This window comes from Notamacropus eugenii, chromosome 6 (assembly GCF_028372415.1).
Source record: "Notamacropus eugenii isolate mMacEug1 chromosome 6, mMacEug1.pri_v2, whole genome shotgun sequence".
NCBI lineage: Eukaryota > Metazoa > Chordata > Mammalia > Diprotodontia > Macropodidae > Notamacropus > Notamacropus eugenii.
The window spans coordinates 31147353-31163803 of record NC_092877.1 but is presented as its reverse complement, the minus strand read 5'-3'; the positions used below and the strand labels follow the sequence as shown (position 1 = coordinate 31163803).

Here is a 16451-nt window from a genome sequence, read left to right as displayed (position 1 = left end):
AAATCTCAGTAAAGCAAAGATCGTCCCGGGACCGAGATGATGGAGATGGCAGCGGATTTGGGTTCAGGCTTCACTGCCGGGACCGTAGGCAGGCCTCAGTTCCCCGCCCCGTAAAATCAGGGAGTTGCACTGGGCAGTTCTGAAATCTGCGATGCTACGAGACTGAAGCGCGGAGGATGACAAGGAGGAGCAGGAGACGCCCCGCCCTGCCAGTGGGATGCACCAATCAGGGCGGCCTCTGGAGAGCGAGGCCACGCCCCTCGGAGCGGATTGGCCGGACCGCGTCCTGATTGGCGGGAGGCTCGGGGAGCAGGAAGAGGCGTCCGCGCTGACAGGGGCAGGAAGTGGGCGGTGGCGGCTCGCGGAGGAGCAGGAGGCGGCGGCTCCGAACCGAGCCGGGGACGGGCTCGAAGTTTGCCGGTCGGGGAAGGAGGAGATGGACTGGTCCGGGCCGAGTTCCCAGGTGAGAGCGGGTGGGGCGGGCGGGGGCTCGCGTCCGAGGCGGCCCCGGGTAGGAGCCTCGATGCCCGGCGGGCCCTGGGGACCCCCGACCCCCCACCCCGCAGCCTTGGGGGGAGGGGGAGCTGACGCTGCGGGACCCCGGCCCACCGTCCTCGGTACCAAACCGCTTTCCCCAGGGCCTCAGTTTCCCCAGCTGTAAAATGAGGCGGCGGGGGAGGGGAATGGATTCCATGACCGTGAGGACCCCCACACCCCCGGCTCCTTCCAGCTCTGGACCTCAATTCCCATCATCTTCTATATGGAAATTGGGACAAATCACTTAACCTTCCTGGGCCTCAGTTTCCCCAGCTGTAAAATGAGCTATCTGGAGATCTGGATTCTCCGAGCTGGTTCACATCCTCTCTTTTTTGTAGGGAAAAGTGTGGGGGGCTTGTTCTGGGTCACGTGGTGACAAGGTCACGGTCATGGGAGAGGGAGCTTGGGGGAGGGGATGGAGAGGTGAGGGTGGAGGTCTGGGAAGGGGTTGCTGAGGGGTCAGTGAGGAAGGGAGGGGCTGGAGGGCAAGGGAATGTGGGCAGGTGGAAGGAAAGGAGGAAGGGGGAGGAGTAAGACTGGTACGAGTTTCGGGGCAGTAGGGATGCAGATTCCGAGGCTGCATTAATAGAGGCATAAGGTCCCGACCCAGGGAGGTGGCTGATTAGAGGTCACAGATGCCTGGATCTCCGGCTTTCCTCATTTTGTAGATAGGGGAGCAGAGAAGTGAAATTAACTTACCCGGAGTCAGAAAGTAAAAGTGGTGCATCTTGGGAGTAGGGGGTGGAGTGAAGAAATGGGGAAAGGAGGAAAGGAGAAAGGGAAGGGAACAGGTAATGAGAAGGAAAGGTAGAGGAGAAGGGCATATGGGAAAGAATGAAGAAAAAAGGATAAGTGATATGTAGGGTAATAGGGATGGGCTGTATTAATAGAGGTATCCGTAGCCTTGGAGGTGTTGTTGAAATGACTTGGCCCAAGTCACAGAGGTAAAAACCAGCAGAGCTGGACTTTGACCCAAGTTTTCTGACTTCAGATGGAGTATTCTTCAGTGGCAGCACCTGCTCTCTGCTTTAGTCAGGCCACATCTGAAATATCAGGTCAAGGTGTGGTTTTCACCTTATAGGGAGGTGGTTTACCAGCTGGAACATTACAGAGTAATGCCACCACAGGACTGGCCACCATGCCTTACAGCGATCAGTTCCAAAAACTGAGAATATTTAGTCTTCAGAAGACTTGAGGGCATGGAAAAGCCTTTTTCAAGTATTGAAAGAACTGTCAGAAAAGGCACTATATTTCTTACTTGGCTTCAGCAAGACCTAGATGAGATTAAAGTTGTAGAAAGACAGACTTAAGCTTAATATAAAGTTATTATTTTTTTCCTATCATTTTGGTGTTGCCCAATATGTAATGGACTGTCTTAGGAAATAGTAAGTTCCGCATTACTGATGATAGTCAAGCAAAGGCTAGATGACCTTTTTTAAAGATTGTTGTAAAGGGTATTTCTTGTCAAGTAGAGGTCTAGCTAGCTGGTCTCTGAAGTCCCTTCCAACTCTGAGTTTCTATTGATTCTGGTTGACTGAAAGAATGATATTAAAGAATGGATTCAATGACCTCACCCCCCCACACCCCCAGCTCCTTCCAGCTCTGGACCTCAATTCCCATCATCTTCTATATGGAAATTGGGACAAATCACTTAACCTTCCTGGGCCTCAGTTTCCCCAGCTGTAAAATGAGGTCGTCCCTTCCAACTCTAGATCTCTCCATGGGTTCTATGAAAAGTCACTTCTTGGGCCTCAGTTTTCTGTAAAATGAGCTATTTGGAGTCACCCTCCTAGATCTGGATTCTCTGAGCTAGTTCAGATCCCCTCTTTTTTGTAGGGAAAAGTATGGGGGACTTGTTCTCGGTTATTACTTGATTTGTTATTACTAGATTAAAGGGTCTTGGAAGAGCCTGGAGAGAGGGGACAGTTAGAGAATTTAGGTAGGTAATTTAGTTGGGGAAGATAGAAAAATAAATTGGGGAATGGGGGCAAGTGAATGAGGGAAAATAAGGGAAGAATGGGAATAAGGGAAGAGGTTGAAGAGGGGAGGGATTGGGGAAGAAATAAAATGATAGTAAACAATGGTTGAGAAAATCTGGAGGGCCAGGAAAATCTAAGGGGCAGGATATCCTTCCAACTTCTGCCCCCATGCACCTAGGTGCCACTATTTTTCCCCCCTCCAAACCAGGTAGAAATGGAAGAAATGGTGGCCTTTCCATGGGGGTTGGGCTAAGTAGGAGGGAAAGATTAGAGGAGAGAAGGCTTCCTCTGAGGAGGTGTTCAGTTACATACTCTTAGTGGACCATTCACCTTGACCTTGAATCTTTTGAAAAAGCTTTAATTGATTCCACTCCCCTGGGAGAATCTATTTTTTCCCCCTGCTTTGCTTTGGTTTGTTTTTTCCCCGGTAGTGGTTTAGAGTCATTTTACCTTTGCTTATTTGTTTTCTTTTCCCTCTTCTGAGGCAGTTATTTTGTTTTTGTTTCACTTATCTATTTATTTTTAGTTTTCAACATTCACTTTTAATAAAGATTTTGAGTTCTAAATTATCTCCCCCTTCTTTCCCTCTCCCCTTCTCAAGATGGTAGGCTATCTAATATAGGTTATATATATAAATCATATTAAACATATTTACACATTAGTCATGTTGGAAAGAAGAATTAGAGCCAAGGGGAAAAACCATGAGCAAAAAAAACAAAGAGAGCAGATAGTGTGCTTCAATGTGCATTCAGATTCCATAGTTCTTTCTCATGCACTTATTTTGAAGGTGGATTCAGGTGAGGAGAAAACAAATGTGGATAAATGTAGAGGTGTGAATATATCCACTAATTCAATCAGAGGAAAGCAACCAAACAAGCAAAATTTATAGGCAGAGACAGGGTTCTGCAAAGGAGATGTTCCACCTTCAAATGGAAATTTGATGATAATGGTGGTAACCCTCTTTCTTTAGCTCTCTGAGATGCCAGTGAAATGTCTTTTCTGACTCTTTATTTATTTAGAAAAGGTGTGAAAGAATTATTTTCTATTTGTAATTACGTGGGAACTGGGAAGGGAGGCATTGGAAACTTGGGCATGTAACTGTAGTTGTTTTGGCTAAAAGGGCGTGGAATCTTTTAATGGCCACTAGTTGGGGCCTATGGGAGCCTAGTTCCCTCAATCAAAGCAGGTGGAGCTGATGGTTCTGTATTGAATTAATGCCCAGCATAACATTACCACATTTATCTTCCCCTTAGAAGAATTCTTTTAGTGTTTTGACCAGGTCATATTTACTTAATGAAAGATGAGTTGGATGTCCTTGACAACACCAAGGATAGAGGTGCATTTAATTCTAAGTTATTTTTTTTCCTCTCCTTTGATAGTCTCATTCACTCATTTCAATTTATCAAGCACCAGGCACACTCTATTTGCTGGGATTACTATGACAAAAATAAAACAGTTTTTATCCTCAAGCACCTATATTCTTTTGAGAGAAATATGTACGTGGACAATTAAATATAAAATACCTACCATGTCATTTCTGGGGGAAACACTTGAGAAGACCAAGAAAGGTTTCCTGAAGGAGAAGGCTCTTGAGCTGAACTTTATATGATGTTAAGGATTCTAAGAGGAGGAAGTATATTCCAAACATAGGAGACATAGCCTGTTAAAGGCACAAAGATGGGAGAGGGATGGAATGCCAAGTATAGGAAACAAGACAACTTGACTGGAGTCATATGGTGAAGGGCTTTAAGGCTGTAACTTATCCTAGAGGAAGGAAGGAATTACTAGAGCTGATAGAGCTACACTTAGGGAGTGTCACTTTGGCCCATGTGTGGAGGGTAGTTTCTTTCCTGAGCTCCAGTACTGAACCATCAGTACCTAGGTATATAGCCATGTCTGCCAAATGATATAAAACAGTGCATAGTCTTTTTCCAAAAACCTAACCCTCTCCTAAACTTCTGTATTTCTGTCAAGGGCATCACCACTTTGTTCCAGTTACCCAACTGCACAACTTTGACATTATCTTTGATGTCCACTTTCTCTCATTTCAAATGTCTATTCAATTAACAAATCTTAACTTTTCTATCTCTGCATCTCTTGATCTGACCTCTCATTTCTAGTCATACAGTGGCTACCACCTTAGTTCAGGTCTAGATCACCTCTCTTCTGCTATGGTAGCCTACTTGTTCTCCTGCCTCAAATCTCTCCATCCATCCTTCTCCAATCATCCTCCACACATTTACTCCAAAGCACAGATATGACCATGTCTTTCCCCTGTTTAGTAAATCTCAGGTGCTACCTATACCTCTAAAAGAAAATATAAAATACAAACTCTTCTGTTTTCCATTTAAAGCCTTTTACAACTTGGTTCCAAGCTATCTTTCCAGTTTTATCACTTCCTTTTCTGCACTGTAGGAAATATCCAAACTGCCTTTCTTTGTGTTTCTCACGTAAAATACTTTATTAACGGTCCCTGTTACTTTTTACTGGATTTCCCCCATGCTTGGAATGAATCCATCCTTACCTCCACCTCTCAGAAAGTTTCTTTCCTTTGAGAATCAGCTCAAGCACCACCATCACTGTGACGGCTTTTTTGATTCCTTAACCCCTAGTGTCAACCTCTGAAAATTATTTTGTGTTTATTTTGTATATATTAAGAATATGCTTATTTATATATGTTGTCTGTAGCCTCCCCAATAAAAATGATATAAGGGACTGTTTGGTTTTTATTTTTGAATCTGCAGTACCTGTCCTTGGTTTGTGATTGTTTGATACACTGAAGAGAAGAGAAATTTGAGTTAGGGTATCTAGTTAAGAGGTTTTATTTCTATTTTTAAAATTATCTTTAATTACTTATTTAAATATTTTTAATTACATGTAAAAAATTAAAAATAATTTTTAAAAATTTTGAGTTCCAAATTCTTTCCTTCTCTCCTGCTCCTCCCTCTTTTTGAGAAGACATGTGATATGATATTATGTATGATCATGCAAAGCATATTTCCATATTAGCCATGTTGCAAAAGAAAACACAAAATAAAACAATAAAAATAAAGAAAGTTTTAAAAAATTGGGCATCAGTCTGCATTCAGAATTTATCAGTTCTCTCTGAAGGTGGGTAGCATTTTTCATTGTGGGTCCTTTGGAATTATTTTGGATCATTACCTTGATTAGAGAAGCCAAATCTTTCCCAGTTAATTGTTACAGTATTGCTGTTACTACATACAATGTTTCCCTGATTCTGCTCACTTCACTTTGTATCAGTTTGTGTAAGTCTTCCCAGGTTTTTTTTCCTGAAATCATCATTTCTAATAGCCCAGTGACAGTATATCACAATCATATACTACAACTTGTTCAGCCATTCCCCAACTGATGGACAGCCCCTCAATATCCAGTTTCTTGCCACCACAAAAAGAGCTGCTTAAAAATCTTTTGTTTTGTACAAATAGGTCCTTTTTCCTTTTCTTTGATTTCTCTCTGGTATACAGACCTAACTGGAGTATTAGGTTAAAGGGTATGTAAAGTACAGCTCTTTGGGTGTAGCTACTCTCCAGAATGATTGGACTAGTTTACAATTCTGCCAATGGTGTATTAATGTCCCTATTTTTCACATCCCCTCTAGCATTTGTCATTTTTCCTTTTTGTCCTGTTAACCAATCTGGTAGGTGTGAGGTAATATCTCAAAGTTGTTTTAATTTGTAATTCTTTCATCAGTAGTGATTTGAAATATTTTTTCATGTGACTATTGATAGCTTTGAATTCTTCCAAAAACTGCCTGTTCATTTCCTGTGGCCATTTATCATTTGGGGAATGGCTCTTATTTTTGAAAATTTGGCATAGTTCCCTAAATATTTGAGAAATGAGGCCTTTATCAGAGACATTTGCTGCAAAAAAAAAAAATTTCCATAGTTTCCTGTTTTCCTTCTAATTTTGGCTATATTGGTTTTGTTTGTACAAAAGCTTTTTAAATTCATGTAATGAAAAATTGTTCATTTTACTTCCTATAATTCTCTTTATCTCTTATTTACATATAAACTCTTCCCTTACCTGTAAATCTGACAGGTACAGTTTTCCATGTTCCCTGAATTTACTTATGATATCACCCTATATGTCTAAATCATTTATCAATTTTGACCTTTCCTTGGCATAGTGTATGAGATGTTGGTCAATGCCTAATTTCTACCAAACTGCTTTCCAGTTTTCCCGGTAATTTTTGTCAAATGGCGAGTTCTTATCCGCAAAGCTTGGATATCAAACATTACATTACTATGTTCATTTATTACTGCGTACTGCCTTAAAAAGGCCAAGGTCTCCTCCTGCATCCAGAGTCATCTCCAGTCATCCAGATCTATATCTTGCCACTGGTCCCAGATGGCTTTGATAGAGAAAGTGAGGCTGGTGACTTTCCACAGCTCTCCCTCATTTAAATCCAATTCACTTGTATGTCATGGTATCACCTCTCAGATGCCATGGTCCTCTTCAAGAATGAAGGACAAAAAGCACCACCACCACAATTGTGTACCTAATCTCTTCCACTCATCTGTCACTCTATTTCTTAGCCAGTAGCAGATTGTTTTGATGTTTACCCCTTTGTTAATATAGTTTGGAATCTGGAACTGCTAAACCATGTTCTTTCACATTTTTTTTTCATTGATTCTCTTGATTAATTTTGTTACTATTTTTTCCTAGCTGTATAAAATAATTCTTTGGTAGTTTGATTGGTATGGCACTGAATAAGTAAATTAACTTACATAGAATTGTCATTATATTGTCTTAAACTATCCATGAATAGTTAAAATTTCTCTCTTTGTTTAGAATCTGTCTTTATTTGTGTAAAAAGTGTTTTATAATTGTGTTCATATAATCCCTGGGTTGGTCGTGGCAAGGTCGACTCTCAAATAGTTTATATAGTCTGCATTTATTTTAAATGGGATTTTTCTATTTCTTCTTGCTAGGTTTTGTTGGTATTACATAGAAATGCTGATGACTTCTGTGGGGTTATTTTATATACTGGAACTTTGCTAAAGTTGTTAATTGTTTCAAATAATTTTTTAGTTGATTTTCTAAGTATACCATCATATCATCTGCATAGTGATAATTTTGTCTCCTTGTTGCATATTTTTATTCCTTCAGTTTCTTTTTCTTTTCTTATTGCTATGGATAGCATTTTTAGTGTGATACTGAATAATAGCAGTGCTAATGTACATCCCTTGTTTCATTCTTAATCTATTGAGAAGACTTCAAGTTTATCCTTTTACGAAAACCTCCATTGATTCCTGTGCTTTCTAGTGTTTTTAATAGGAATGGGTGTTGTATTTTGTCAAAGGCTTTTCCTGCATATATTGATATAATTATGATTTTTGTAGTTTTTGTCATTGATAGGGTCAGTTATACTGAGGGTTTCCCTAATGAACCAGGCCTATGTTCCTGGTATAAATCATACCTGATCATAGTATGTAATCTTTGCGACATATTGCTGTTATTTCCTTACTAGTATTTATTTAAAATTTATGTGTCAGTATTGATTAGGGAAGTTGGTCTATAGTTTTCTTTCTCTGTATTTGTTCTCTCTGGTTTAGATAGCAAAAATGTATTTATGGCATAAAAAGAATTTGGTAGGGCTTCTTATCTATTTTTTCAAATATTTTGTATAGTATTGGGATTAATTGTTCCTTAAATGTTTGGTATAATTCACTTGTGAATCCATCTTCTGGTCTTGGAGAAAAATCTCTTAGGGTGTTCTTTGATGGCTTGTTCAATGTCTTTTTCTTTTTCTTTCTTTTTTTTAAATTTTTAATGTTCTACAATCACTACTATGAAACTTAGATTTTTTTCCCCCCTACCTACCCCCTACCACCTCCCTCCCTCCCCAAGACAGCATACAATTCTATATAGGATCTACACATACTTTCCTATTGAATACGTTTTCACTATAGTCATGCTATGGAGACGAACTAAAATGAATGGAGGAAATTATATAACAAATCAAAACATAATACACACACACACACACACACACAAATGATCTGCTACATTCTGCGAATGAATTCTATATTTCTTCTCTGAGTGTGGAAGGCATTTTGCCTTAGGAGACCATTGGGAATTTTTTTTCTTTAAGTTCTTGCTTTGTTACAAAGTTCCAAGTCTACCAGAAAAAACTCTTGCACACTGTGGTCGTTGCTGTGCACAAAGTTCTCCTGGTTCTTCTCCTTTCACTCAGCATCAGATCATATAAGTCCTTCCAGGCCTCTGAAATCTTCTTGTTCATCATTTCTTATGGCGCAATAGTACTCCATTACATTCATATACCATAATTTATTCAGCCATTCCCCAATTGATGGGCATCCCCTTGATTTCCAGTTTTGGGCCACTACAAAGAGTGCTGCTATAAATATTTTTGTACATGTGGGACCCTTTCCCATTTTTATGATCTCTTGGGGATACAGTCCTAGAAGTGATATTGTTGGGTCAAAGGGTATGCACAATTTTGTAGCCCTTGGGGAATAGTTCCAAACTGCTCTCCAGAATGGTTGGATGAGCTTGCATCTCCACCAACAATGAATTAGTGTTCCAACTCTCCCACATCCTCTCCAACATTTATCATTTTCCTGTTCTGTCATGTTTGCCAGTCTAATAGGTGTGATGTGGTACCTCAGAGTTGTTTTGATTTGCATCTCTCTAATCAATAAAGTAATTTAGAGCCTTTTTTCATATGATTATAGATATCTTTAATTTCTTCCTCTGAAAATTGCCTGTTCATATCCTTTGACCATTTATCAATTGGGGAATGACTGTTCAATGTCTTTTTCTAGTCTAGGGTTATTTAAGTATTTTGTTTCCTCTGCTAATCTGGGGAGTTTATATTTTGGTAAATATTCATCCATTTCACTTAGGTTGTAAGTTTTGCTGGCATATAATTGGGCAAAGGAACTCCTAATAATTGCTTTAATTTCATCTTCATTGGTGGTGCATTCACCCTTTTCATTTTTCATATTAGGAATTTCATTTTCTTCTGTCTTTTTTAAAAATCAAATTAATTATTGTTTTATCTTTTAATGTGGGTTTTTCCCCTTCATATCCAGCTTCTGATTTTATTTGTTAGTTCATTGTGTTTTTTTACTTTAAATTTTATTAATTTCTTCTTTGATTTTTCAAGTTTTCTATTTTGATTTTTTAATTGGGGATTTAAAATTTGTTCTTTTCTAGTTTTTTTTAGTTGCATGCCCAATTCATTGATCTTCTCTTTCTCTCTTCTATTGATGCCTGCATTTAGAGATATAAATTTTACCCTAAGTACTGCTTTGGCTCCATTCCACAAATTTTAGAATGTCGTTTCATTGTTGTCATCTTCTTTAATGAAATTATTGATTGTTTCTATGATTTGTTCCTTCACCCATTCATTCTTTAAGATTACATTATTTATTTTCCAATTAGCTTTTAATCTATGCTTTCACAGCCCTTTATTAAATGTAATTTTTAGTGTATTATAGTCTAAGAATGGTGCATCTAATATTTCTGTATTTGGTTGTGAGGTTTTTATGCCCTAAACGCATTGTTAGTTTTTGTGAAGGTGCCACATATAGCTAAGAAAAAGGTGTATTCTTTTCTATTCCCATTCAGAGGTCTATCATATCTAACTTTTCTATGTTACCATTCATCTCCTTGACTTCTTTCTTATTTATTTTATGTTTCGATTTAGGTAATTGCGAGAGGGAAAGTTGAGGTTCTCCACTAACGTAATTTTTCAATTCCCTTTTGTAATTCATTTAATTTTTCCTGTAAGAATTTGGATGCATTGCCATTTGGTACATATATGGTTAGTATTGATATCACTTCATTGTCTATGCTTCAGCATCACCTCCCATATTTGTCCTATCTGATAGGTATGAGGTGGTACCCCAGAGCTGTTTTAATTAATTTGCTTTTCTCTAATCAATAGTGATTTGGAGAATTTTTTTTCACATAACCATAGTTTGATTTCTTTTTCTGAAAACTGTCTGTTCATATCCTTTGATAAGTTATGGCTCTTATTTTTATAAAGTTGGCTCAATTTCCTATATATTTCAGATATGAGGCCTTTATTAGAGACACTTGCTGTAAAAAAAAATTTCCCCCAGTTTCCTATTTTCCTTCTAATTTTGGCTACATTGGTTTTGTCTGTGCAAAAGCTTTTTAAATTCATGTAATCAAAATTGTCTATTTTATTTCCTGTAATCCCCTTTATTTTCTGTTTAGACATAAACTCTTCCCTTATTCATAGATTTGACAGGTACATTTTGCCATGTTTTCTCTAGTTTACTTGTGATATCATTATATATGTCTAAATCGTTTATCCATTTTGACCTTATCTTGGTATACTGTGTGAGACGTTGGTCTATGCTTAGTTTCTGCCAAACTGCTTCCAAGTTTTCCCAGCAATCTTTGTCAGATAGTGATTTCCTGTCTTAAAACCTTGGATCTTTGTGTTTGTCAAACACTAGATTACTATGGTTATTTGCTACTGTGTATTGTGTACCTAAGCTGTTCCACTGCTCCACCACTCTGTTTCTTAGCCAGCACCAGATTGCTTTGATGATTCCCACATTGTAATACACTTGAGTCATGGTACTGCTAATTCATCTTTCTTCACATTTTGTTTTCATTGATTCCCTTGATATTCTTGACCTTTTTTCTTCCACATTGCTTATGCTTTTTAATTAGGCCTATTTTTGCTTTTACTTTATCTGAGATCATGATTGCTACCCCTGCCTTTTTAACTTCAGCTGAAGCATGATAGATTCTGTTCCAGTCTCCTCCCTCCCCTGCCATTTTGTAAAGCTCTATGTGTCACTCTGTTTTAAGTTTGTTTCTTGTAAACAGTATATTGTTGGATTCTCATTTCTAATCCATTATGCAATTCACTTCTGTTTTATGAACGAGTTTGTCACATTCGCATTCATAGTTATGATTACTAACTGCATTTCCCTCCATCCTATTTTCTTCTGTTTATCCTCCTCTTTTTTTATCCTGTACTTCCTCTAAAGTATTTTTTTTGCTTCTGACTATTGCCTTCTTGTATCTGCTCACCCTTTTGTCACCACCTCCACCATTCCCTTTCTCTTTACCCCCTTCCCCTTCTACTTTCCTGTTGGGTAAAATAGGTATCTATTACTAACTGTGTACGTATATATATTTTTTCCCCTTTTCAAACCAATTTAAATGTGAAGTTCAAGCATTTCATGCCTCCTCCACCACCACCCATTTTCCATTCCACTGTAAAATCTCTTCATTTTGCAACTCTTCTATGTGAGATAAATTTCCCCATTCTTCCTCTCCTTTCTCTCTTCTCCAAAGGCATCCCTCTTTCTCATTTTTCGATTTTTAAACATCATCCTAACCTAATTGACTCACTCCTACACCCACTTTCTATGTAGAATCCTTTCATTTGCCTTAATACTGATAAAATTCTTGGAAAATACATGTATCATCTTCCCATTTAGAAATGTAAACAGTTTAACCTTTTCAGGTCCCATTTGATTTCTCTTTCATGCTTACCTTTTATTTAGATTTTTTATTTAGCTCTGCCTTTTTTTTTATCAGGGATGCTTGAAAATCCTCTATTTCATTACATGTTCATTTTTTTCCTTGAATGATTCTACTCAGTTTTGCCATGTAGGTTGTTTTTGTCTTGTAATCCCAGTTCCTTTGCCTTCTGGAATATCATATTCCAAACCCTCTGCTCCTTTAATGTGATAACTGGTAAATCTTGTGTGATCCTGACTGTGGCTCCACTGTATTTGAATGGTTTCTTTCTAGCTGCTTGAAGTATTTTCTCCTTAACCTAGGAACTCTAGATTTTGGCCATAATATTTCTGGGAATTTACATTTTGGGATCTCTTTCAGGTGGTGGTTGGAGGATTTTTTCTATTTCTGTTTTACACTCTGGTTCTAGGATATCAGGGCAGTTTTCCTAGATAATTTCTTGAAATACAATTGTCCACACTCTTTCTTTGATCATGACTTTCAGGTAATCCAATAATTCTTCAATTATTTTTCCTCAATCTATTTTCCATGGGTCCATGAATTTGTTTTCTTTGTTTGCTTTTAGTATTTTGATAGCTGCATATTAATAGAATTGGTTTCCTTTATAATGCTTTATATCTTATTTTATTCATTTAAAAACTTTCTTCTGGAAGGACTGCACAAGGAAGCCATGACACAAAAAAGGTTAAGATCCTCTGCTCCAAATTCATTCTCTCCTTTTTATTTCATAGTATTCTCTCCATATGTTCCAGACAAATTGCTTAGGTTTTTATTCCTTAAATACATTGTGCACTTTTCTTTCTATCCCATTTCTCATACTGTCCCCCAGTGTTGGAATACTCTCCTCCCTGTCTATACCTTTTAAATTTCTACTCGCCCTGTAAAGTTGCCTTCTTTGGAGACTTCTTTGATTCTTCTTTGTCAGAAAAATTTCCGTTCTCCCTTGATCTAATGCAGAACTTTCTTTTGTACCTCCTTAAATATATTTATCATTCAATATAGTTTACATCTTAGAATTCCTGAGTCATAGGATCTCAGAACTGGAAAGGACCTCGAAGTTTGGCCCAATCTCTACCTGTACAACAGATTGCCTCGTATAACATTCTGACCATTGTTCATCCCCTCTCTGCTTGAAGAGCTTCAGTAATTGGACAATTGCTTGCCCATTACACACTTGACCTGAAGCTCTGCCTAATGTTCTGGTATTACACTGCCCAATTTGTGGAAGTCATTCTATTCTGCCCATTCCTGACCATAGCATGTCCTCTGAAAATTTTAAGCATTCTGATGGGAAAGAGTTTTGCACATCTCCAGGAGATTTTAGTTAGCCTACAAATATTTAATTGTTAAAGTTACTCTTATGAATGGAAGATGAAAGAAGGCATTGTGCTTGTGCTTAAGTAGCCTATCGTTTCAGGGGAGGCAAAATATGAATGTATGAAGAACTTAAAGAAGAATTGTAAAGCACTCATTAACGGGAGAGTGACTAGCAGGCAGTATTCTGAGAGGGATTTAGTCTAATATTTTTTCTATAGGGGGAGTGAAAGATCAGTTTTTTTCACCAAAGGCTTTTATGGGACCATCCTCAGTCAAATGTTAATCTCATAAGAAGCTGTCTGACTAGCTCCTTCCATGCTTGTGATTAGGAATAAGCTTTTAGTGGCAAAAGTACTTCTTGCAAAGCCCAATAGAGAGTTATCTTTACTAGGTTTCATATTCTCTATGTTTAAATGAGGATATGTGGAAATGTAGTGTAAATATTAACTAAGTCTAATAATTATAATACAGCATAAATCATGATAAGAGTACAAGAGAGATACAAAGTGTTATTTGAGGTCAGTAGAAGGAAAGATCATTTATGACTGAGAGGATCAGGTGAAGATTTGAGCTAGACCTTGAAGGATGAGAATAACAGCAGAGGACATTTCTGTAGTATTGTAAAATTTAGAAAACACTCTTTGTTCAGTATTTCATTTGATCCTCATGCCAGTCCTGTGAAGTAGGTGCTACAGTTGTTATTATCTCATTTTACAAATGAGGTTCAAATAAACTCAATGACTTGCCTAATGTCACGTAGCTTTTGATCTTCAGAGGCAAGGCTTATACCCAGGTCTCTTATGGCTCCACACATCCAGCTGTATCACATTGCCTTTGTAAAATTTCATCTGGTAGAGGTTGGGGAATGCTGGGGGAGGGCCATTCAGGATATGACTGATCAAAGAATACCTCTGGATTTGTACAAAGGATAGTCCAGTGTAATGTATTTGGAAGGAAGTAGTGTGAGATAAAGATGAAAAGAAAGTTAGACACCAAATGTGGTGGAACTTGAATACTAAGCTAAGGATCTTCAGCTTAGCATATAGTAGGGATCTATTGAAGGATTTTGAGCAATGAAGTGAGGACATCAGATCTGTGCATGGAAAAAGTCATCCTGACTGTGTGAAGGATGAATCTCATAGAGATAGACAGGAGGTGGGAATTGTTATACATTTGTATACATTTATACATTGTAATAGCCCAGACACTGAGGCCTCTACTAGAATGTCAGCAGTGGTTAAAAAAAGGATTCAGATTTCAAAGGTGGCATTGACAGGGCTTGGTAACTAATCAGGTATGGGAGATGACAGAAAGAGAAAATTGTTTCCATGGTAGAGATACCATTCACCCAATCTTCTGAAGTTTGTTCTATCCAGATTTATCATCTTATCTGTACCTCTTGGCAGTTATCTACCAGTTCACAGGTCATTCTTCCTTTCTCCAAGTGATTGGTATTTGAGTCTCAGTATTTCTCTCTACCTGGACTTATTCACTTATATTTATGGGCTTTCGTTTACATATTGACGATCCCTCAAAGACCTTGAACTCCCAAGTCCTCACTTTCCTCAACGCCCATTTCCTATGTCTTCATTCACTTTAGCCACATCCACGAAAGGTCACACCCTCGAGCTCACCATCATTTACAAGTTACTCTTCTTTGATCAAGAGTTCAGAAATCCCTTTATTTGAATACAGCTTTTCATCACTTGCTGTTCTTCATTCTTTCTAACTCCATTCTTTGTCCTTATTATGATTTGTACTTCCTCCAGACCTCAGTGCTCTTCTAAGCCATCACCCCTGCTCTAACTTTGTTTTGTTAAAATGGTTCATCTGCACACTAATATAATTCTTATATTCCTTGCTCCATTTTCTAATTGTTTCTCATGCTTTGACAAATTTCCCTTGTCAAATTACCCTCACCATCTGCTTCCTCCATTTTAACTCAAGTAAGTGCTGGTTACTGGGTCCTCTATGAATTTACTTTATCTAACCTCTACTGGGCTCTCATTGTTGTAAGGTAATCCCTTTACTCTTCCTTAGTTGATTCAGTATACCAGTAACTACAAAGACTATTCTAAACTTCTTCTCAACCCCTTTTCTCTTTCCTTAGCAGAAGACCCTGCCTCATACTTTACTGGGAAAATAGAGACCATTTGCCATAGCCTCACATTTCTCCTTTTTTACATTTCAAAACTCTTTCACATTATCTCCCACTGCCTCTTTCTTTACTACTGTGTCTGATGAAGATAGAGTTCTTCTTCCTAAGACCAACCCCTACACTTATACTCTTGATGTCATTCCCTCTCTATCTCATCTGGCAGCTTGCTCTAACACCTTTCCCACCAATCTACAGTTTGTCATTTACTGACTTTTTCCTTGTTGTCTACAAACATGTCTTCCCTACTCTTAAAAACACTGAAACTTCACTTGACCCTATTGCCTTTTCAAGTTGTTATTCTGTGTCTTCCCATCCCCTTTAATAGCCAAAAATCCTAGATAAAACTTTGCTTATTACTTCTGTTTCCTCTCCTTTCACTGTTTAACTCCTTGAAGTTTTGTTTCTAACCTCATCACTGACCTCAAACTGCTTTCATCCAAGTTACTATTTAACTCCTAATTACCAAATTCTATGTCCTTTCCTTATTCCTCATATTGTTAACATCTATTCGCCACTTGACATAATTTATCACCCTATGCTCCTGGATGCTTTTCCCCAGCTTTTCATGACACTGCTGTCTTCTGCTTCTCCATCTACCTCTGTAGCCACTTCTCAAGTCTGCTTTGTTGAGTCATCATCCATGCCTTGTGCCTAACCACAGTTGTCCCCAAAGGCTCTGTCCTGTGTTCCTCTCCCCTCCCCTGCACCCTCTTCTACTCTCCACATCCTCCTTCAATGGAGGAATCAGTTCCCATGGGTTCAGTTATTGTTTCTGTGTAGATGATTCCCAGATCTATCTGTCTATCTATTCTCTAATCTTTCTCCTGAGCTCTTATCCTTATCTATTCCTGCTTTATTCCTGAGCTGTCACTTATTGAACATTTAAAAGTGGATGACCTATAAGCATCTTAACATGCACAAAACAGAACTCATTATCTTTT

The 16451-nt window shown here is 38.3% G+C and overlaps 1 protein-coding gene across 2 annotated transcripts in view; it reads left to right on the top strand.

Moving 5' to 3' along the window:
* The first annotated feature begins 315 nt into the window (after positions 1 to 315).
* ZDHHC13 (zDHHC palmitoyltransferase 13) overlaps positions 316 to 16451 on the top strand; it is a 62858-nt gene continuing 46722 nt past the window's right edge. The window contains exon 1 of one of the 2 annotated variants that reach the window (XM_072619358.1): positions 316 to 463. Coding sequence is in view for 1 of the 2 variants with exons in the window: in XM_072619357.1 (XP_072475458.1) it covers positions 437 to 463 (27 nt within the window). In the remaining variant the exon portion in view is untranslated. The remainder of the gene's footprint in view (positions 464 to 16451) is intronic. The other variant, XM_072619357.1, reaches the window with a different exon arrangement.